At 41.9% G+C, this 22,117-nt stretch overlaps 1 protein-coding gene across 1 annotated transcript in view; it reads right to left on the bottom strand.

The window, feature by feature from the left end:
* BLNK (B cell linker) overlaps positions 1-22,117 on the bottom strand; it is a 75,479-nt gene that overhangs the window by 45,183 nt on the left and 8,179 nt on the right. Inside the window, exons 2-3 of the mRNA XM_065893971.1 lie at positions 7,433-7,498; positions 3,193-3,242 (exon numbers count right to left, since the gene is read on the bottom strand). Coding sequence (XP_065750043.1) covers positions 3,193-3,242; positions 7,433-7,498 — 116 coding nt within the window. The remainder of the gene's footprint in view (positions 1-3,192; positions 3,243-7,432; positions 7,499-22,117) is intronic.

Here is a 22,117-nt window from a genome sequence, read left to right as displayed (position 1 = left end):
GGGGGGTTTCAGGGAAGAGAGCAGGTGTCTGAAGTCAAGAAAGGGAACTTCTGAGCATCAAGGAGATTGGAAGAGGCAAAGTTCTAAAGCCAGGGAAGGTTAGGAGAGACTTGCTTCATCAGTGGGCCCTGGGCTCCCAGGACTTGTGTTTCTGCCAGAGTGTTGAGTATTTGCTTTGGTGGGAACCTAACAGGTCTTCTGGTTCAGCCCTGCGTGATCTAGAAAAGGAGAAAAGAGTGAGTTGTCCAAAGTTACACAGCCATTTAGTGGCTAGGCATTGAAGGACCTTGTATGCAGGCTCGGTAGTTTGCAGTTCTTCTTGTTGATGAAGTAGAGCCGTGAAAATATTTAAGCAAAGGTATTTCAGAACAGTTCTCTGGTGGAGGTTGAGAGGACCCCGTGGAATTAGGAATTCAGGAGACTACTTAGAGGCTTTTGTTCTAGGACAAGCAAGAGATGACCAGGGTCTGAGCTGTAGCCATGTACATAGAGAGGGGCAAAAATATTTGAGAGACACTTAAAAGAGAGAATTAATAAGTTTTAGAGATTAATTTTTTTTGTAGAGGTTGAAGGAAGAGGAGGAATCAAGGATGATCTCCAGTGTGTGTGGGTTAGGCCAAAGGGTGAATAAATCATGAATGCTCCCTGTCTTCTGCCCAAGTAAAAAGTAGAGGAAAAGAAGGGGCCTGGGTGAGGGCATGAGCAAGGAGACAGTTGAGTATGAGGAGGCCAGACATCCATCCTGAAGTCAGATAGATCGAATTGCCTCTGAGCACCTAATGTTTGTATCCAGCATCTCCAGTGCTGCTGGGTCATCTACAAAGTGACAAACGTTCCTCCTAATTCCCCAGGATTCAAATTGAATGTCACCGTCTCAGAGAGACCTTCCCTGACTGCTTACATTTTTCCCTTACCCCATACTGATTCCCTATCACTGCATCTGCCATGTTCCTTCACAGCAGTTACCATGTTTGGTAATTTGTATTTACCCGTTTATGTTCTGATTTATTATGTGACTCCCCACTAGTCATTAGGCACTTTAAGGTTGAAGACTATATTTTGTTCCTTATTATATATCTAGCACAGTGAGTGTCAAACAGGACACTCGTGTAATATTTGTTGAGTGAATCAAAGACTGTGTGGTATGGCTGAAGCACCTGGAGATGTTTATTCTAGAGAAGAAGCCGTTCGAAGGACCTCACTTCTTAATTCTATCCTTGAAGTTTCACAGAACAACTCTGTTTCCCCTTTTTTTAATATTTAAAAACTTGCACTGTGTGGCCACCCGGAGAGACTTAGGAAGCCACAGGAAATGGATCGCATCTTCATCACTCCAGGGTTGTCTCTCCGTGACTGGACCAGACAGGCTTGGGAGGTCATCACAGGAGGTGTCCAAGTGGAAAGTGGGCCTTGTGTGTGGTGCATGGGGGGTGGGTATCTTTAAGCATTGGATTGGATGTTAGATTATATGACCTCTGGGGTCCCTTTAAAACCTGAGACTCCATGATTCCATATTTTCTGATCAGACCTTTGGGTACCTAACAGGTTCAGGCTGCTTTGATTTCTTTTCTTTTTTAGAACTTGGAGGGAAAATGTATTTGTTCTCTTTAACTTTTCTTTTTTTTTTTTTTGGCTGCACTGCTCGGCTTGTGGGGTATTAGTTCCCCAACCAGGGATTGAACCCGGGCCCTCCGCCAGGGAATTCCCTCATTTGCTTTTGATTAAGTAGATTTTAGACAAGATTGGGTGTGCTCAGGGTGGTATGGCCATAGACAAATTAGGTAGATTTTAAAAGTCAGGATGGGGTGTTTATTCTTTAGCTCCAAATTGCAAAGGAATCCCCTAATCAACTGTCTAGGCTTACTGACTGATTGGCAATGTGAGGTCAATAAATACTGTGTGACCTAGTGAGTTCTGGAAAGTGACCAATGGGTCAGTCACCAGACTTGGTATGCTGGTCAGCATTTCTGAATGTGATAAGATTTCATCAGTGCCCAAGGGGAACTCAACTACCTGATTTAATGCTATCTTGATCAGTGCCAGAAAAAAAAAAATAGTAATCATCCTTTAAGGTTGTGATTTGGTTTTAGCTGTTGCCCTATAGAGGAAGAGTCTTCATCAGTGTCTGTAGCCTTGTGGTTTTCACTGAGGGCTGTATAGATCTGTCCATATCCAGGACATCTTTATATTTAAGCCAGTAGAAAGAGATTTTAGACTTATCCTCCCAATGCATCTGTTCTAGAAAAGGAAAGTGTGGTGGATAGTTTACTTAGCTTACTGCTGCCATAAACACTACCAATCTCAAGACTAACTCCTCTTCCCTGACAAAGTTGATCTTAGGTGGAATGGGGCTGCAGGGCTAAAACTTGGAGAGCACTGATGTGCTCTCAGTAATTTATTCCACTGATGTGCTCTCAGTAATTTATTCCACACCCCTTCCCCCCACCTCACTGACCCTCAAATATCTATTTTAACAATTCTTTGTCTAGGAAGCCTTCCATTCCCCACTTCCTGCACATTCTCCACCTCAGATTAGATTAGGTACTGTTGCTATGTACTTCCATAGAACTTTGTGCTTCCCCATCACGCTGAATTGTAATTGCTTTTAATATCATTTATCTTCCCTTCTAGACTATAAATTCTGGGAATATGGAGATTATGTCTATTTTATTTTCACTGTATTTCTACTAAAACCTTGTATGTGCCTGGCACATGGAAGTTGCTTAGTACATATTTGATATATAGGTGAGTGGACGTATGGATGTATGTATGTATGGATGCATGGATGGATGGATTGAAGGATTAGTATCTCCCCACTACGATCAAATGCCTAATAGATTTGGTCATTCTTAAAATTAGGATGGGGCTTCCCTGGTGGCGCAGTGGTTGAGAGTCCGCCTGCCGATGCAGGGGACGCGGGTTCGTGCCCCGGTCTGGGAGGATCCCACATGCCGCGGAGCGGCTGGGCCCGTGAGCCATGGCCGCTGAGCCTGCGCGTCCGGAGCCTGTCCTCCGCAACGGGAGAGGCCACAACAGTGAGAGGCCCGCGTAACGCATAAAAAAAAAAAAAAAAAAAAAAAATTAGGATGGGCTCCTTTTGTTTTCAAATGAGGAGAACAGTGTTCACTTTTCAAGAAGTAACTGTGAACGTTAGATTAGTCAAGAGTTCAAGTATCTTAGAAATACTCTTACCTGAGGCATAGTCCCTTCGCGGAACACTTGGAGGTGCTTTGACTTTCAGCCTGTAAATAGCAAATTAGACAACTGGTCAGTGAGTAGGACAACTGTTGTCAAGGTCCATGATATAAGCATGTTTAGAGATAATGGATAGATAACTAGTAGAATAATAGCTTCTTTTGGACTCATCACATTGAAAGACTAAACGTACTGTAAACCTAGTGAAGCCATTAGTCAGCGGTTTCCCACCTCTCCCCATCTCCCCGGTGTGGCTGTGACTCGACAAAAGTGAAGTTGGGAGGTGAAAGGGCTCCGAGAGGCCAGAATACATGTAAGCGCTGAGCTCAGAGGTTCAAGGAAGGTAAATGTTGATTGGTTGATAGGAAGGGAAGAGAAGATGAAGTCTATTTTAACAAATAATTTAATAAACGCTTTAAATAATAGTAAAAAATTAGCTATAATCAACAGTTTAGCTGTAGGTGGGACTGAAATTATTTTTGTACTATTGAAAAAATGCCAAATAAGTGAGCAGTGAGTGTCTCCAGGTTGGGGATTGTGATATTTAGATTAGAAGTTGAACTGTTTCAAGCACTCTCAAAACTGCTATCTTTATGCACATATAAAATGTTCTGAATATGCACAATGCTTCCCCAGTCATTAAAAGGAGAAAACTAAAATTACATTTCAAAAATGTATCCCAGTTTTTAGGCTTTTTACAAGTTCTGACAACACTTTCTCTTTCATTATTTGAAATGTGTAAGGTTTATAGTAAATTATTTTTAATAATAGTTACCCATTTTATTTAAGAATGATTTGCTTAGTGAAATTTAAAATATATATAAATAAACCTATATAAAACTCAGTAGCCTTCATATACTAAAATATCACATCTCTTTATATAAGCAGTGTATAAGGTAACCATTACATACAAAACATATTTCATTTTTGGGGAAAAAAAGCGGTACAGAAAATCACGTTTGATTACAAAAAACAAGCCTTATAAACCAGAACTGCAATGCTGCAAAACTGACAATATTTATATTTGCCTAGAAATTCTGCTTTTTGTTTCACCAAAGGCTCTCCTGTTTGTTATTTCATTTAATTCTCAGCAAGCCAGCAGGGCGAGCTGGGAAGACATTGTCATTAGATCTATGATGAGGTCCAGAGAGAGATTGTCCAAGGTGATGAAGGGAAGAAAAACAAAAATAAAAGTGTATCTGGTGCGAGATCTGTTCATGGAACATTAAGATTTCAAAAAACACAAACCAACTATTACCTGTTATTGCCTTCCTTTCAAAAAAGAAAAGAAAGGGTATTTTAATACCCCCAAATGTGTGAAGGTCATCATCTCAGAATAAAGGACAGATTCAAGAGATTACCGTTGTTCACTGAACACCGACCAGGAATAAGAGGTGTGGTTTGGGCCTCACTGAGCAGCCGGCAGCTACATGCCAGCCCCCAACACTTCAAGGTCATTATTTTCTCGTTTGGCCATGAACCAGTGACAACTCTGTTCTGCTCTTCTGTTAGGAAACCAGTGTGCTCAACTGTGCTTCCTCCTTTCAAGGTGGCACCTGTTGCTTGGTTACGAGTGAGAGCTTAACTTCGGGGCACTTAGACCCAAAGGGCCACTGACTTCACCCAGGGTAATGACTGTGGCAGCCATATTTCCCAAGCTGAGAAGAAAACATGGTTTGTCAAGTAAAAGTGCATTTAGGGATAATGGGCAGAATGAAGTAGAAATTATATGGAAAAATTTGTGCTCCATGGCTTCTGTTAAGTATGACTGGCCATGGAATAAAGAGACATTTTATACAAAGACTTCATATTATTGAAAGAATTGGTGTATTGTAAAATTGGCAACTGTGGGATAATTAATCTAGAATTGCTAGTAATTGAAACAATGACTAGCAGGGTTCTCTCATTTCAATGAGATTCTATATATATCAGAAATAAGAAATGAAAATAATCACACACCTCTCCCCATCATAGGACAGAACATAAAGACAAATTCTTCTCCTGTATGAGGTGACCACTGCCCCACAAGCAGAAGACCATTTTAACTATTTTATGGTGATCAGTTATACATATTGAAACTCGTTTACATTTTATAGCCTAAAAACACCACAAAAAGTGATTTCTTACTCTTTTTTTAAAAATTTTTTTATTTTTTGGCTGCATTGGGTCTTCATTGCTGCGTGTGGGCTTTCTCTAGTTGTGGCGAATGGGGGCTACTCTTCTTTGCTGTATGCAGGCTTCTCATTGTGGTGGTTGCAAAACACAGACTCTAGGCGCGCAGGCTTCAGTAATTACAACACACGGGCTTCAGTAGCTGCAGCACGCAGGCTCTAGGGCACAGGCTCAGTAGTTGTGGCGCACGGGCTTAGTTGCTCTGCGGCATGTGGGATCTTCCCAGACCAGGGCTCGAACTCGTTTCCCCTGCATTGGCAGGCAGATTCTTAACCACTGCTCCGCTAGGGAAGTCCCAGATTTCTTACTCTTAAGTTTAGCAAAGACCAAAAAAAAAAAAAAGATACTCTGTTCTGAAGGCATGAGGAAATGAACTTTTATCCACTATTGGTGGTACAAAATTTTTGGACAACAATTTGGCAATATCAAGCAAAATTTCAAGGGCACAAATCCTTCTACCCAGAAACTAGAAATTTCAGTTCAGGAATTTAGCTTTCTGGTACATTCAAAGTCTGCAAAGGATATTTATTGAAGTATTATTTGTGACAGGTAAACTAAAAGAAATGGCCACAAAATTTTGATAGATATTATCAAATTGGCCCCCAAAATGTATGTTTAAACTCCTACTCCCACTTTAAAAACTGTCTATCAATATGTAGCTGGTTAAATGAATTATAATACATTTATAGTAGACTATTAATTATCTGTTTAAAAGGTATATGGTGGGCTTCCCTGCTGGCACAGCGGTTGAGAATCTGCCTGCCAACGCAGGGTTCAAGCTCTGGTCCAGGAAGATCCCACATACTGCGGAGCAAACTAAGCCCATGCGACACAACTTCTGAGCCTGCGCTCTAGACCCCATGAGCCACAGCTCCTGAGCCCGCGAGCCACAACTACTGAAGCCCACGTGCCTAGAGCCCGTGCTCCGCAACAAGAGAAGCCACCGCAATGAGAAGCCCATCCACCACAACGAAGAGTAGCCCCACTCGCCATAACTAGAGAAAGCCCGTGCGCAGCATGAAGACCTAAAGCAGCCAAAAATAAATAAATAAATAAACTTTAAAAAAAAGGTATATCGTTATTTTTACATACGAACAAAGAAAGATGTCCATGATTTAGCATTAATTAAAACCAACAAAGCAAGTTGGTAGAATGTGTATGTGGTATGATGCCACTCATGATGAATATGTATGTACTCTATCTATGTCAATGTGTGTATGTGAGTGTGTACGCATACACATATAGACATATAAACCAAATTCACTCATGCTGTGTCCATCTCTGGGGAGTGGGTTAGGGTGGGGATAGGAGAAAGTGAGAGATTTTGACTTTGTACAATTTTGAACTCTTTGATTTTTTTTTTCCTGGTGAATCTGTATTACTTTCATAAAAACAAAAACAAAAAAGCCTTAAACAAAATCTTAACAGAATACCATTTCCCCTTTCCTCTTGACTTAGATTTTGAGTAGCAAATGCTGGTATGTACAATGTACAATTTCTATTCTCTAAAAAGCAACAAAAAGAACCTTAGGGGCTTGTGTGTGTGTCTGTGTGTGCAGGAAGGTTTGGAATTCTAACTTGCCCTCTCCAAGTGCCAATTGAAAACACCATTTTAAGGCCATAATTGAAAAAGCAGAAATCAAAATATGGAAACAGTTATGGCATCCTAAAGAAGTCAGGTTGTGTTCTTGCAACTTCTCTTTTGGACTTTTCCAAGTGTGTCCTAGTGACCCTTAGCTAAGTGGTCAGAGAAGCTGATTGTCCTGCTTCTATAAAGTCCTCTTTTGATGTTTGCCAGGCACCTTGCGTGGCATAGCTCAGCTTTCCAGCAGTGAGAGAGAAAAGCAAGGTGCCTGAGTACCACCCACTCATTCACCATGTTTCCTGAATGTGGGTCTGACCACCACGACTCTAGCCATGAGTAAGAAAGTGTCACATGCTAAAGAGGTTGCAACTCATCACTCGGGTAACAAGGAAGTTTTGTGTTCTTCCACTTAGTGCAGGCTGACATAAGATGTTATTTACATAAATAAGTGCTCACATAGTGCTATGGCATCTAACTTACTTTTTGATCTTGTTCATTATTCCACCTTCATTGTTCTTCATATCATGGACCATTTTTTGAAGCTGCCTGTAAGAAATGAAATTAAACATAAAATATTAACAACTAGGTTGATTTTTTAAAAAGTCTTCTCTCCTTCTTGAGTATAAAAAAAGAGAGAGAGAGAGAGAAAAACCTTACCATAAACCCCCAAACAGCATGAATTATATTGTATTTCATTAAGTTGACCATTTTCTACTTGAGCAGAGGGAAGGTGTGACTGATTCTATAAGGAGTGTGGTCACTGGACCATGCCCCCACCCGTTGAAGTCTGGGTCAGTCTCAGGCTGTAAGAGGAATTCTGATTCTCAGATCAGAACAGAATGTCTGTTCTGAGGAGACATGTGAGCTATCATAAGCCTCACTGTTTATCACTTATTGTCCTCGGAGCATCAACATCGCAAGGATGCAGCTACCTTGAAGGACACAGTATAGACAGAAATCAGCCTCAAGATTTTTTTTTCTTGGTTAACTTTACTAGGTAGAATCTGGAAAATTGCACAGACATCTGAAACTTCTGCAGAACAAAAAGTAATATGCACAAAATCGAAAGATAAATGCCATGCTGGAAGAAATATTTGCAACACATAATAATAAGAACTACATGTTTTGATTAACAAAGAAATCTTACAACTCAGTAAAAAAAAGTTTAAAAATGTGTTAAGAAAGTGAGCAAAAGATGTGAATGCAGAGCTAACAGAAAAAAAATACCAGTGGCCAACAGACCAATGAAAAGTTATTTAACATCACTTATATTTAAAGAAATCTAAATGGAAACAATGAGATATCATGTTCTACCTATCAGATGGGCAAAACTTAATAAGCATAATAATCCCCAGGGTTGACAAGTATATGAGAATACAGATATCCTTGGGAATATAAGTTATTACAATCAATATCTGTCAAAATGTAAAACCACTATGCCTTTTGACCTGGAAATTCCACTGCTAGGAATTTACCTTATGAACATAGTCACAAACTATACAAACATTATACATATCAGCATGTTTACTCCAGAATTATGTGTAATAACCCTAATCCTTCCTGCCTTTCCCACTAAAAACACCTGGGAGCTACCTAAATGCCCATTTATCATTAAAGGGGAACTAGTTAAATACACGTTGATAAAACCATAAATGGAATACCACAGACCTTAAAGAAATACATCTATATTGCTGATATGTAAAAATACTCGAGATATTAATTTAAATGAAAATGGAGGATGAGGAGAAAGAAAAGAAAGAAGGAAAATTCAGAATATGCATATATTTTTTTGTGGGAAAAAAAGACGTACATACATGTGTGCTGATATGGACATAACTTTTTAGAAGGATATGCAAGAAGTTGTTAAATGGTTTTCAAAGCTAATTGTAATTAGAAAAGTTTCCAAATTAGAAAAAGGGTCAGAGTATAGGACTATGTTTTGTTTTCTTCCTAATGATTTTCTAACTTAAAATATATCTAAATAAAATTTCACATGGTTCTGCCTTGAAAGAGTAACATATTTGAATTTACCTTCCATGCAAGCCTTTCCTTTGTTCTGAGAAAACTGTTTCATTGGGCCCTTTAGTTAATGAAATGTAAACTTGTATATAGCCATTGTTCTAGAAGAAAATGGACTTTTTCCATTAAAAAATGCAGATTTTTCTCACTTTGGGAGCTAAGCCCTCTGTTAGCTAATATGAAGAGTGGTGCATAATTAGGCTTAGCATAGGTCTAGGAAACCCCATTGATTGGAATTGGAATCTGGGAGAACTAGTCTCTTGGACTATGTATGGATTTATGACTCAGATGCTGCAAAGTTTTTCGGTGTAGGGATGGAGCAGTTGAGAGGATGAGAGGACAGCTTGTCAGAGGAACTCCGCCTGGCCTGGCTGTTTGCGTCCTCCACTAAGTGTTCACCTCAGGCTAACTCTCCTGTGCTGATGTTCTGCTGTAGTTGTTTCCTGAGGGCCATTGGGCATCAAGGAAATGGCGGGAGATTTATTGCATAAGTGATAGACATTCCCTCTCTCAACAACCTTGGGAAAAGGGAGATTGTCATACAAGAAGTGGGAACGTAGACTGGGGATTTGGGGGAGCTCTTTTCCCTTCTAGGTCTAATCACTGTGAGGACCTGGAGACCTGAAAAGCAGAGACAAACCTGAGGGGTTTTCAATGGTGGGGAAATGGAGGGGTGGGGAGGTAGCCCTGAACCTGAGACTGGGTCTGGGCCTCTGCGTTGAGAAGAGCCATCCACAGCACCATCAGTAGCCATTTTCAACGAGATAATTCTCTTTATTGTCCCTGAATCTGCAGTAGTATCCTGTCAGGATCTGCAGCCCGGCCTTGGTTGGGCTGTGGGGAAGAGTGTGTCCCATTGGCACAGAGTGGTGGAGTGCAGAGGGAGAACAGGCTGGAGGGTGGAGTAGAAAGAGAAGAGAGACTTCTTTCAGGACATTCTTAAGACTGCATCTTGGGAAATCATTTACATAACTGGGGGACCCACTGAAGGGCCCAAGTTCAGATATGGGAAGGTCAGTGCAAGTCATAATTTGGGTAACAAAGGAAATGAGGCCACATCTTATATCGCTAGTTAGGGAGGCTGGGCATGTGTGAGAGCTCAGCAAAGCACCAGGCTCAGCGGCAGAGAGAGAAGGATGGGTGAGAGAGAAGAGGACCAGCTGGCCCATCAGAGACACACAGAGGGTCCTTCAAACTGGACTCTTGAGTTACCTCAGAACCATACAGTATTCTAGAATTTGTTCACGTACATCCTGTGCAAACCCCTTTCTCCTTTACTGGAGGAACTATAGAGAATCTGTGAGATAGAGGAATGAGTGAAAATGAAAAATAGGAGGTCTGGGAGTAGAGAGGAAGTGAGATTGAGAGAGAGGTTGAAATGGATTGATTGGAAAGAACTTGAATAATTTCAAGTGGAGAGCAGAGGGCACCTCTGGTTATAAGCTGACTGTAACTGAGTGGAAAGTCTTTAGCCTAAGTTAATGACTAAAGGGGTAAAAGGCCAAAATGATCCAGAGTGAAGGATCCTATCAGAGGTCTGTCAAGAGTGGGACACAGGCAGAGTAATAGGGAGCCAGAGGCTGATTTGCATACGTGACTTTGCTGTAGACGTAGACAAACAGATGTTACAAATAGTTGCAAAAAAGTTTGATGTAATTTTGTCATTTGTTCAACTTGGTAGCTGATGCTTCTTGGCATTTCCTAATTACTTTTAATTATAGATTATTAAAATAATTATAACCTATAACTATAGTAAATCGTTGAATTTTTCTCCTCCCTCTGCATCTCATTCACACAAATCCTGATGTCCACAGACTGCTCAGTTACAGCTGCCAAACTTAGGTTACCTTATAAGTGTCCCCCAAACCAAGAAAATGTGGTAATGCTCTCAGCTCATTCTGTCAACTCTTCATACACTGTGTGATGCACAGCTTTTGCTGCCCTCTAGTATCTTCTGCTCCATTTTGGAGCACAGTTTTTCCTCTACCACAACTTGAAGGATATGCAATAGCAAAGAAATGTGCAACTGGACTGTTTCAGGAGAGGATGCTCTCAAGCTGAACATCAGTTGTTTCACCGTGATAAGTTGTGTGTGGGTGAAAATAGGTAAGGCATAAAAAAGCTGCACTTTGATTATTCCTTTCTGAGATATCCGTCCATGGTTGGGAGAATGAATAATAGGATCACAATGTTCTAATTTTTTAAATTGTGAAGAGACAGCCATGTGTATGTAACAAAATAAAACGAAGGACATAGCTTATCCAGTACACATTTTAAAACAGTATTAATATGCAATTTTTAAGCAGTATGGCATTTAGGTGTTTAAAAATGGTGAGAAGGTAATATAAATAATTATATTTATTATTCCTTGTATAAACCAAATTGAATTTTATATTCTCTCCTTTGTCATTGTTTTAAAAATTTTTTTCAAGGTTTTGAGTTAATATCAACAAACTTATTTAACAACACACTGTAGTAGTGTGGCCCTGGCTGAGCCTGGATCTCAACAAATTTAGATCCCATGAGGTCCTGAGAGAGGAAAAATCATCATTTGAAAGTTACCAGCAGTTTTTTGCCTTCAAAGAAGCAGCTTACTTTAGAATCTGACAGACTCATGGTCCTCACACCAAACTGCACCGGAATCACCTGGAGGCCCTTTGAAACCCAGAGTTTCACTCCACCCCCGGAGTTTCTGATTGGGTACATCTAGGTGGGGCTGGAGAATTTGCATTTCTAACAAGTTCCCAGGTGATGCTGACTCTACTGCTCAGAAGCCCACCCTTTGGGCTCAACTGTAATGGATCATGCCTTTTCCCACTGAGGGTCTTTTAGTTGTGTCAAGTAAAGCAAATACCTGCTTGAGGAAAATTAAAATCCTTGTTAACCCCGTGCAAAGTTTCAGACAGAGAAGCTGAGTGGTCAGTTTGGTAACCTAATTTGGACGTATTCTTTACCAGACTGTCACTTCTTTATGGGACTTGATTTTTCTCTGTGGGAATTTAGACTACCTTGTGCCTGTATATTTTTATTTTTCTTGTAGTCACACACTTTCTTCTTGAGCCACAGTTTGTAAAAGCTGCAGAGTGGAGATGAAGGGGCTACAGGAAGGATGTGCCCCTGACTCTGTGCAGTAATCCAGAAGCAACTGGACCTGCCCTGAGCGGAGTGCTATGGCTGGGATTTTGCCATTCCTCATATGGTGCTCTAACACGGAATAGCATGGAATGTGGTGGCATTGGGATGAAGACACAACCATAGCCCTATCTGTGGGGGATGAGCTGTCCTTGCTGTCACTCATCCTGCGAAGACTCCAGTCCAGAAACCGGCAGTGAAGAAAATGAGGATGTGGTCGGCAGGTCTTGAGCTCTGGTACTGGGATGCTTCCTGTCTTCCTGGGGCCTCCTGGTTGCTGGTCCCTGGACTACAGGTTGAGTTGACCTCTAGTAGCATTCATTCTCGTGATGCAGAGGTGAGATGGCACTTGAAGTGGTCTCTGGCTGGGAGCAAAGCAGGGAGGACCTGAGGAAGGGTCCAGGACACTAAGCGAAGCCTTGACTAGTAGCAAATATGTGTCATTCTTTGTGTTATACTTCCCTTCTGTTATTCCTCAAACTTCAGTGAAGTCTTATTAACTCTGTTAGGACTGTGGGGAAATAAGGGATGGGTTGGTGGAAAGAGGTGGAAGGGGCCCAAGAAATCCAGATGGAACCTAGAACCTAGAACCTCTGCACCAGAGAATGGCTCCTAGAGACTGGTGAATGGATCTGGACACAAGCAAGAGCCAGAGTAGAGATGTGGGACATGCAAGCAGCCCCAGGGCACTCAGAATCCCAGGGGAAGGAAGTCTGTAAAAGTGGGCTAGGTCTACTATGATTTGAATGGCAAAAGATAACCATTTTTCTTTTCTTTTCTTTTTTGGACTCACAGGTAAGTAGTGGCTGGTTACACAGGCTGTACAGTTTTTTAATTTCTGATGATTTCTGATTTAAAATGTAACATGTGCTAAGTAAAAGAATCCAATCTGAAACAGCTACATACTGTATGATTCCACCTGGAATCTGGAAAAGGCAAAACCACGGAGACAGTAAAAAGATCAGAGGTTTGTTAGGAGCTCAGGAAGAGGAAAGGATTTTTAGGGAACATGGGATTTTTAGGGCAGTGAAACTATTTTGTGTGAGACTGTTAATGGCAGCTGTATGCAATACATGTTCATTGTAGATGAACTTGGGGAGATTTCCTCCAGGCCGGAAGGTACCCCAGAATTTTTTTTTTTTTGGTAGTGGCAGGGAGGGTTGACTGAGAACACTCCCCAACCTGACATGGCTGATTGGCATGGAAGGATGGATTGGCGGGATGCAGAGCTCCACTAGGGCTGGGATTGGGGTGGGGGGCACTGGGAAGGCAGCTGCACGTGGCCAGATCAGCAAAGAGTAGTCCCAAAACAGACATATTTCACTAAAAACCTCTCTAATAATTTTTATTATATACAGGACATGATTTAAAAGATGCTATCATCTGCAAGAAGTGCTTTTTTAAAAGTTTAGTAGAAAAAAATCAGAAAACATCTTGTTTTCCTTTTAGCTTCTTAGTGCACTCACAGAGGACCGTGAAAAGACAGGTTTTAGTGTATTTTTTTCACTCTTTTTCTAGAAAAAGTGGAATGTAAAGCAATGTTAATCTGAGAAAATCCCTATTTAATCTGGATTTAGGAATGGATTAAAGAGGGTTTCATATTCAAGCAACTCTTCACAAACAAAAAGAGCAGGCAACTCCTTCCTCCTTCTTCCCCCCCCCCCACCCCCACACACACATCTTAACCTCAAGCCCAGTTCTGGAGTTTCATCCTATCAGTATGCGCGGGGCTGGTCCTTCTCCTGCAGCCAAGATCCACGCCTACAGCTGCCCCTTTGCACCAGGAAAAAGCTGCCTCTGCCAGTGTACCTCTCCAATCCATGCTCTGAAGCTTTGTCAGGGCCTATTCAGCTAATATTTCTAAAACCCAGCTTTCACCAGGCCACTCCCTCCTCAAGGGCCTGCAGCACCCCAATGTCTATTGAATCAAGCCTGGCTTTTTGTTACTGTTGGCTGAGAGTTACTCAGTCTCACCCTGAGTTCCCGGAACTGCGAGGGTGACTGCCTGTGAATTATCTACACCTACTTTGTTGGGTACCCTTAGGACATCTACCTGTGCTCTCCTCACAACTGGCCTGGTATCTCCAACTTATATGTTTCTTAGATCAAATCGGAGTAGAAATATCTCTAATATTGTCTTTGGTATATGGAGAGGCAAAGAGAATATCCAGTCTCTTAATTACTTCATGCTATGAACGGATTTTTTTAAATGTAACTCTCATCACTAGGTCTGCTGATTCTTTAGCTGACTTCCTCCTTTTACAGGAGTTTAAATGATCTCATTATTGACTCTGGATTTCCTTTTTAAGGTGCTACTAATCATTTTATGGTATATTTTATTTTTGTTATTAAATTTAACAAGTAATTAAATAATCTGGTGTTCTTGGATCTTCAGGCTTGAAATTTCCAAGCTTTTTTTTTTTTTTTTAACTTTTTCTCTCTCTCACTGACTATTCATCTCCTCTCACCAGTTACATCAATTCATCTTTAGATGCATCTTACCCATCTCTGTACCCTCCTGTCCACTCCTTCAGCTACAGCCATTGTGATCTCATGGATGATGGACTATGCCAGTGGTCCCTCATCTTTTGTTTTTAACTTTTTATTTTATATTGGAGTATAGTTGATTAACAAGTTGTGCTAGTTTCAGGTGTACAGCAAAGCGACTCAGTTATACATACATATGTATCCACTCCTTTTCAAATTCTCCTCTCATTCAGGTCGCCACATAACACTGAGCAGAGTTCCCTGTGCCATACAGTAGGTCCCCGCTGGTCATCCACTTTAAATACAGCAATGTGTACATGTCAATCCCAAACCCCCTAACTATTCCCCCCCCACCCCCCGCTTCCCCCTCGGCAACCACAAGTTCGCTCTCCAAGTCTATGAGTCTGTTTCTGTTTTGTAAATAATTTCATTTGTATCATTTTTCTTTAGATTCCTCATATAAGCGATATCATACAATATTTCTCTCTCTCTCTGTCTGACTTACTTCACTCAGTATGACAATCTTTAGGTCCATCCATGTTGCTGCAAATGGCATTATTTCATTCTTTTTTTAAAATAAATTTATTTATTTATTTGTTATTTATTTTTGGCTGTGTTGGGTCTTCGTTGCTGCGCGTGGGCTTTCTCTAGTTGAGGCAACCAGGGGCTACTCTTCATTGCGGTGTGTGGGCTTCTCATTGCAATGGCTTCTCTTGTTGCAGAGCACAGGCTCTAGAGTGCAGGCAGTAGTTGTGGCGCACGGGTTTAGTCGCTCTGCAGCATGTGGAATCTTCCCGGGCCAGAGATTGAACGTGTCCCCTGCATTGGCAGGCAGATTCTTAACCACTGCACCACCAGGGAAGCCCTATTTCATTCTTTTTATGGCTGAGTAATATTCCATTGTACATATGTACCACGTCTTTATTCATTCCTCTGTGGTTCCCCATCTTGTCTCCCTACCTTCAGTCTCTCCCTTTCCCCATGTTCATTTTCTTAAATTGCTTTTATCATGTCATTCCACTCATGAATAATCTTCGATGTCTCCCTGTTGCTTGCAGGATAAGGTAAAAACTCATTAGCTTGGCATTCAAAGGCCTTCAAAATTTGGACACCAAACATTTTAGACATAATTAACCCACTGTTATGAACACACAATTGTTCCCATTCCATCCCACCAGCCCACGGCCCAGCTCAAGTCATCCCTTTCCCCTTACAGATCATTTCTTGATCTGTACACAGGAAAGGCACAGGAAGGGAGGCCACTTAAGGAAAGAGCACTGGATTGAGAGTCTAGAGATGCAGGTTCTACTCTAATCTCTGAAGCTTCCTGGCTGTGCAAATCTGAGCAATTCTTGTCACACTTAATGCTTCATTTTCTCCCGTAAAATGAGAAGGCTGGATTACACGGACATTCAAGTCTTTCGCAGCTCTAAATTCTATTTCTATATATCCTGAATTCATAGCACTCACGTAGCACTTAGTCATTTAATCTCCAGTGCTATAGCAATTTTTGAATTATGATTTGGTTCACATGACATCTTTTGTATTTTATATCTTAAACTGTTTTTTTGTCCTAAACTGAAAATAGTCTTTTTGTTCAGTTTATGAAAGTAATACAGCTAATTTTTTAAAATTCATGTGATACAGATAGATAACTAGTGAAAACTACTCATAATTCTTTGCTGGGAACAGGGAAGATCAGAGAGCTGTAAGAATCCCAAAAAGGGAGTGACTGCTTTGAGGTTTTAAGATGAAATGACCTGAGAGCTGGGTCTTGATGGGAAAATAAAAATTCACCAGGCAGAAGAGTGAGGAACAGCAGCTAGGTAGTGGGAACAGCAACTACAAAGGCTCAGAGGAAATTGTCTGAGATGTTTGGGGTCTAGTGAGAAGCTGAGAGTGCCAGGAATTGGGGGTATGGGGGAAAGGTGCCGTCAAAGCTGAGGCTGGGTTGGGGGGATACAGGGAGTCAAGGACCTTGTTCGTCAGGCCAAGGAGATGGGGTTTATGGGCAACACGAAGCCTTTGGAAACCTTTACTCAGAGGAGTGTCATGATTAGGGTGGAAGAATGGAGGAGGGCCTAGGCATGGTGACACTGGTGGCTCAGAGACCAGTAGGAAGGCAACTCTGCTGGGCCCTGGCCTAAGCCCACAGCAGTGGGATCCCCAAAATAGTGGGGTAACACTAGGAGTGGCCTTCAGGGCCTCAGCTGGACAGAAGAAAGAATTGATGGCCGCAAGGCCAACAGTTCTCACAGAGGACTGTGCTGGAACACAGCGCCGTGTCAGTAGCCCTGGTCCTGTCTTCATTTAAAAGGTCAATATTTTGTTCATCATGGAAATTTTTGCATTAATTTTGATTTTTAAAATATTACATGAAAATATTATTTCTTGATTTACTGACTTGGGGGCCTCCCCCTTAAAGTTTAATATTATTATTTGTTTTATGTAAGACATGTATTTGGCTTATTTACTCCACAAATATTCAGTGAGTGCAGACTGAGTAGGGCATGTGTGGATCCAGAGCTACCCTGAACACAAACCCTGTGTCTGGTAATGCAGGAGGAAGGTCCCTTCTGCCACCATATCACATGACAGAAGCCTATGACTTATATCAGACCAGAGGACAGAGAGAGGCAGATGGGTGGGGGGTAGGAATTCTCTGATTCTCACAAAATATCTTCCTTTTGGATAACTTCCATCTCAAAACTGAAGTCTGGCTACCGACCGTCATTTTGAAACAGAATGTCACTTTTAATGAGTATTCTGTTTTTTGCATGCAGCAGACCTTGTCCTCCTCCGTCCTTTCCACAGCCTCTTCTAGCCCTGGCCTGGCTTCCTCATGCCCCATTTCCTCCAGGCCAGCCTTTCTGTGGTATTATTGGTGTTATATTTAGATTTGCAAATTCAGCAACCAAAGCTGCTTCCTTCTGGAGAGCGAGTCCACGGTGAAGCTGGGACAGAAGTTTTGGCAAGTCCTTTCCATCCTGTGATAACCTGAGAAGCCTCCCAAGAGTGAGGTAGCTCCCCCAGCCCCATTCACAGATGCAGATACAAGGCCCAGGAGGTCACCGGGCTGGTCTCAGACCACGCAGCTCTGAAATCCCAACTCCTAGTTTTGCCTGTTATCAAGGTAGTCACAGAAGTTTGGTGGTGAGAGAGACTTTAGGAATATCCTGGGTCAGCCTCCTACTGGAAGGGAGGACACTAAATTCCAGAGACATTTTCCCATTGCACCAAGATCAATTATTGAGGATTCCCCCAGCTCTTTCCCTCACACCCTGCTCCTTCCCTTTCCACACATGGTCCGAGCCTCCTTCTAGAGGAGCAGCTTTTCCATGGCAGGGATGTGCCTTCCAAATTCTCATACCATAGCCCAGAGCCATGGTTACAGTCCAAGCCCAGTGAGCCAGGCTAGTTGTCAGCTGGATAATCAATGGCGACAACAGTGAACGCCAGGACTCACTGAGCATGTGTTATGTGCCAGGTACTTCGCATGCTTATCTCATTTAACCCTCACAACCGTGTGAGGTAGGTCTTATTATTATCCCCATTTAAAAAAGTGTGATCAAAAAATAACCACACAACATTAAATTTATGATCGTAACCAATTTTAAGTGTACAGTCAGTAGTGTATTCACATACGCATTGTATATTCACACTGTTGTGATTATCCTAATTTTTATAGTGAGAAAATATTTGCCCAGAGAAGTAATTTGCCCCAGGTCCTACATGTAATAAACAACAGAGCTGGGATCCAAAATCGGGCCGTCTGACTCCAGAACCCGTGCTCTCAATCACACCTGGATGACATGTGCTGACTTGTCTCAGCTTGGGCCGCTCACCAGGGTGGATGACCAGCTTCACCACGTGCCTCTTTGGGCACCTTCCTCTCCGTCCCTGGGGAAGGCATCCAATCCCTCTACCAGCCAAGTGGGTTTTACCGGGAACACATGTGCCCCCACTGCCCTGCCACTAGTCCCCAAGGTCAGACTTGTTGCTAGATGGTTGCATGGTCTCTTAGGGGCCTGTTTCAGTCTTTAGGGAGGGGCAGAGAAAAAAGAGGAAGGGACAGATGGCAGGAAAAGGTGGAAAGAGAGGGCAGGGCACGCAGGCAGCAGGAAGGAATGTGGCAGGGGCTCTCTGGGTCCGGAACAGGCTTACAAGCAGAGTGGCTGAGCTCAGCTGCAAGGAGACCCGGGTAGCTATCCCTGTGTGCCCTTCTTATCACCCTAGTCAGAAAGGCCACCCAAGAGTCCTGGAGTAGGGGCATGTGTGCACCTTGCACGTGAGCATCTCGCAGCCTGGGTTGTCTTACTAACCACCTATTAACCAGAGAAAGTAATTTTCAAGTTTCTGCAGACGCTCCACCATTTCCTTCTTTTTTTCCCACTGAGATCTGCAAATATTTTGTGGTAGTCTTTGGCATATCTAGATTGCTGATCTCAGTTATAAGCAGACCGAAATTGGGCTGACTTGGCATAACCAGGACCAAGGATGATCCTACTAATACCCTGATTCTTTTCCCAAAAACTCCTGGCACACTCTACCCTATCAGAGGCAGTGAGGCTTGGGCCATACCGCTCTGACACTGATGAGATGACAGGAAACTAGGTTATACTAGCTGTAAAAATTTCTTAGAAAATTTGCCCCTTGATGGGACAGCAGAAATTGTCAGGCTCTCCCCCTCCCAGATTTTATGGGTCTGTAGGGATGCACCACTTTCCTTCCTCTTGCTGGTGCTTGCTCTCACTCACCCCCACAGGGAGGGGCTGGGATAGAGGGAAGCTTCTTCCTAAAATATGTGAAAGCAGGTTGTGAAAAGCAAAAACGTTAAGGGAGGCTCATGGGTTTGGAAGAACCCCCAGAGGTCCTGTTATTTAATCCTGTACTGGGCTCTGATTTTTTTTTTTAAGCCTATTTTTTAAAATATAAATTTATTTATTTTTGGCTGCTTTGGGTCTTCGTTGCTGCTCACGGGCTTTTTCTAGTTGCTGAGAGGGGGGCCTACTCTTCGCTGCGGTGTGTGGGTTTCTCATTGCGGTGGCTTCTTTTGTTGCGGAGCACAGGCTCTAGGTGCGCGGGCTTCAGTAGTTGTGGTGCGCAGGCTCAGTAGTTGTCGCTTATGGGCTCTAGAGCGCAGGCTCAGTAGTTGCGGTACACGGGCTTAGTTGCTCCACGGCATGTGGGATCTTCCCAGACCAGGGCTCGAACCCATGTTCCCTGCACTGGCAGGTGGATTCTTATCCACTGCGCCACCAGGGAAGTTCCTGGGCTCTGATTTGCTTCGTGTTCTAACTAGGTGCTGGTAGCAGGAATTTTGTGATGTTTACAGTTTTTCCTCTAACAGCATGAAAATTATTGTGTGAAGCTGATGATTCTCAAATTTGTAAGACTCAAGGATAAATAAGTAACTCTAATCATTTTCATAAAATTCTGAAAATATAATCCTATGTAATTCTAGAAAAGGAATATGTTTTAAGAATTTGAGCGTGTTCTTTAAAAAATTAGCCTTAATGTAGAAAAAACATGAGCCTTGGCTGTGTCTACGTGGTACACCCACTTGTCTGGGCATTCATTTCTATAGCTAAAAGCAAAGATATTTTCAGGGAGTAAAGAGAGATTTTGCAGAAGGGTATTGCCGATACATTGAAAAAATTTGACTGAAGCTCATTTCTTTGGGATCTTAGTGAAAAAAAGATATTGGGCAATATCACGTGTAGGGATTGAAGTGGAAGGAAGCATTGACATTCTTAAATGTTTACCATCCAGAAACATTTATCGATAATACATTTTTTATTTTTTTGGGCGCACCGCGCGGCTCGCGAGATCTTAGTTCTCCAACCAGGGATCTAACCCGGGCACACGATAGAGAAAGCCCTGAGTCCTAAACACTGGACCGCCAGGGAATTCCCCAGTTAATACATCTTTTTTAAAAAAAACAGCTTTGATACAGTATCTAATTGGTCGAATGAAAATATGATCATGGATCCTCATAATATTTTATGGTAAATATGGAAAATAATTTCATTATCAAAAATTCATCATTCCACCATTTCAAAGTGTTCAATTCAGTGGCATTTAGTAAATTCTCAGTGCTGTGCAATCACCACCACTAACTAGTTGTAGAACAGTTCCTCACCCCAAGTAGTCATTAACAATTTTAAAGCGGATTTTTTTTTCCAGTTTACTTTTGAGGCACATGAATAACTTTTGTTTTAGTCATGTTAAGAGTTGTTTTCAGCATTCATCAGGTGAATTTGACCAGTCATCTGGGATTGGTTGGGCAACTGAAATAATCTGTAAATGTGGTGATGACATGAAATCAAAAGGTTTTCAGCTGTAAAAAGCAGACACCCTGAACAGGCTGTAAAGACAATTCAAAAGGCAAAATAGTTACATATATGTAGAGGGCCCAGTTTTCCAGTGATGTGGTATTACATTTGCCATTCTCCTTTTTGAAAGTATATTTCTCATGTTTGTATTTGATTCTACTGTAGTTATTTGCACTAAAATGACTGTTTCCTTCCTGTCCAGGATTAGGTATGGTCATTAATATGTCAAACATGCTTAAAAGGTACTCTTCACCCTGCAGTTTTTGCACTTTGAACCAAGTGAAGTTGTAAAGTAAACAGCAACAACATAGTCAATGGGGGAGGACATTTCTTTCTACCTTTGAGCTCAACTCTAATCCTCTGGTCCAAGCAACTTCAGTCACAGCCTCCCCACTGGGAACTCCCTTTACTTAGGTGTGGTCTCCCTCCTCTGACCTTCCCCTCCTTCTTATCACCACTTTCCTGAACAATGTCCCCTTCTTTCAACTAACAACCATAGACTGAGCCACCTCTGTGCTGGAGACAGAAGAACACAGGTCTCATTCCCCAAGGTCTGAGCTGTTAGACTCCCACTTGGGTGTTAGTGACGGCTAAGGCTTAATGCCTTAACCTATTACACATAGTGATGTTTAAGTTTGAACCAGGACTCTGAGACATGCCTTATCCCAGGAGGATGTCTCTCTAATGACACAACTGGGGCAACAGGAGAGCCCAGGCCAGGAGGGACTTGTGCAGAGGGGACATTGACTGAACTTTTACTCTCTATTTAATATGTTTACTGTTACAACACCCTTATTATATTATATATTATTATTCCCATTTTCCAGGTGAAAAGCTGAGGCTAAAAAGGATTAAGTAACCTTCTCAAAGACCAAGAACAAGGGAGTACAGAGCAAGTATTCAAACCTAGGTCTGCCTGATTCCAAAGTTCAGCAAAAAACACCTTTCTGGGGCACTTCTCAAATTATACAACATGGTCCTGTATGCTTAGTCTACACATAAGACCAACTCTGCTCTTTTTAATTATAACTCACTCTCAGATTCCATGAACAATTGTGGGAGCATTCTTTGAAAAATATATAGTCTCAGTAGGGTACCAAACATGACTGAGTCAGTGTGAAATTCAAGTTTGGACCTGGAAACATGTAATAGCATGAAATACTGACAGTAATATTCTGTAGGGCCTCACTGG

Source organism: Phocoena phocoena, chromosome 16, assembly GCF_963924675.1.
Source record: "Phocoena phocoena chromosome 16, mPhoPho1.1, whole genome shotgun sequence".
NCBI lineage: Eukaryota > Metazoa > Chordata > Mammalia > Artiodactyla > Phocoenidae > Phocoena > Phocoena phocoena.
Note: the sequence above shows the minus strand (reverse complement) of the source record. Positions and strands in the feature narration are given on the sequence as shown.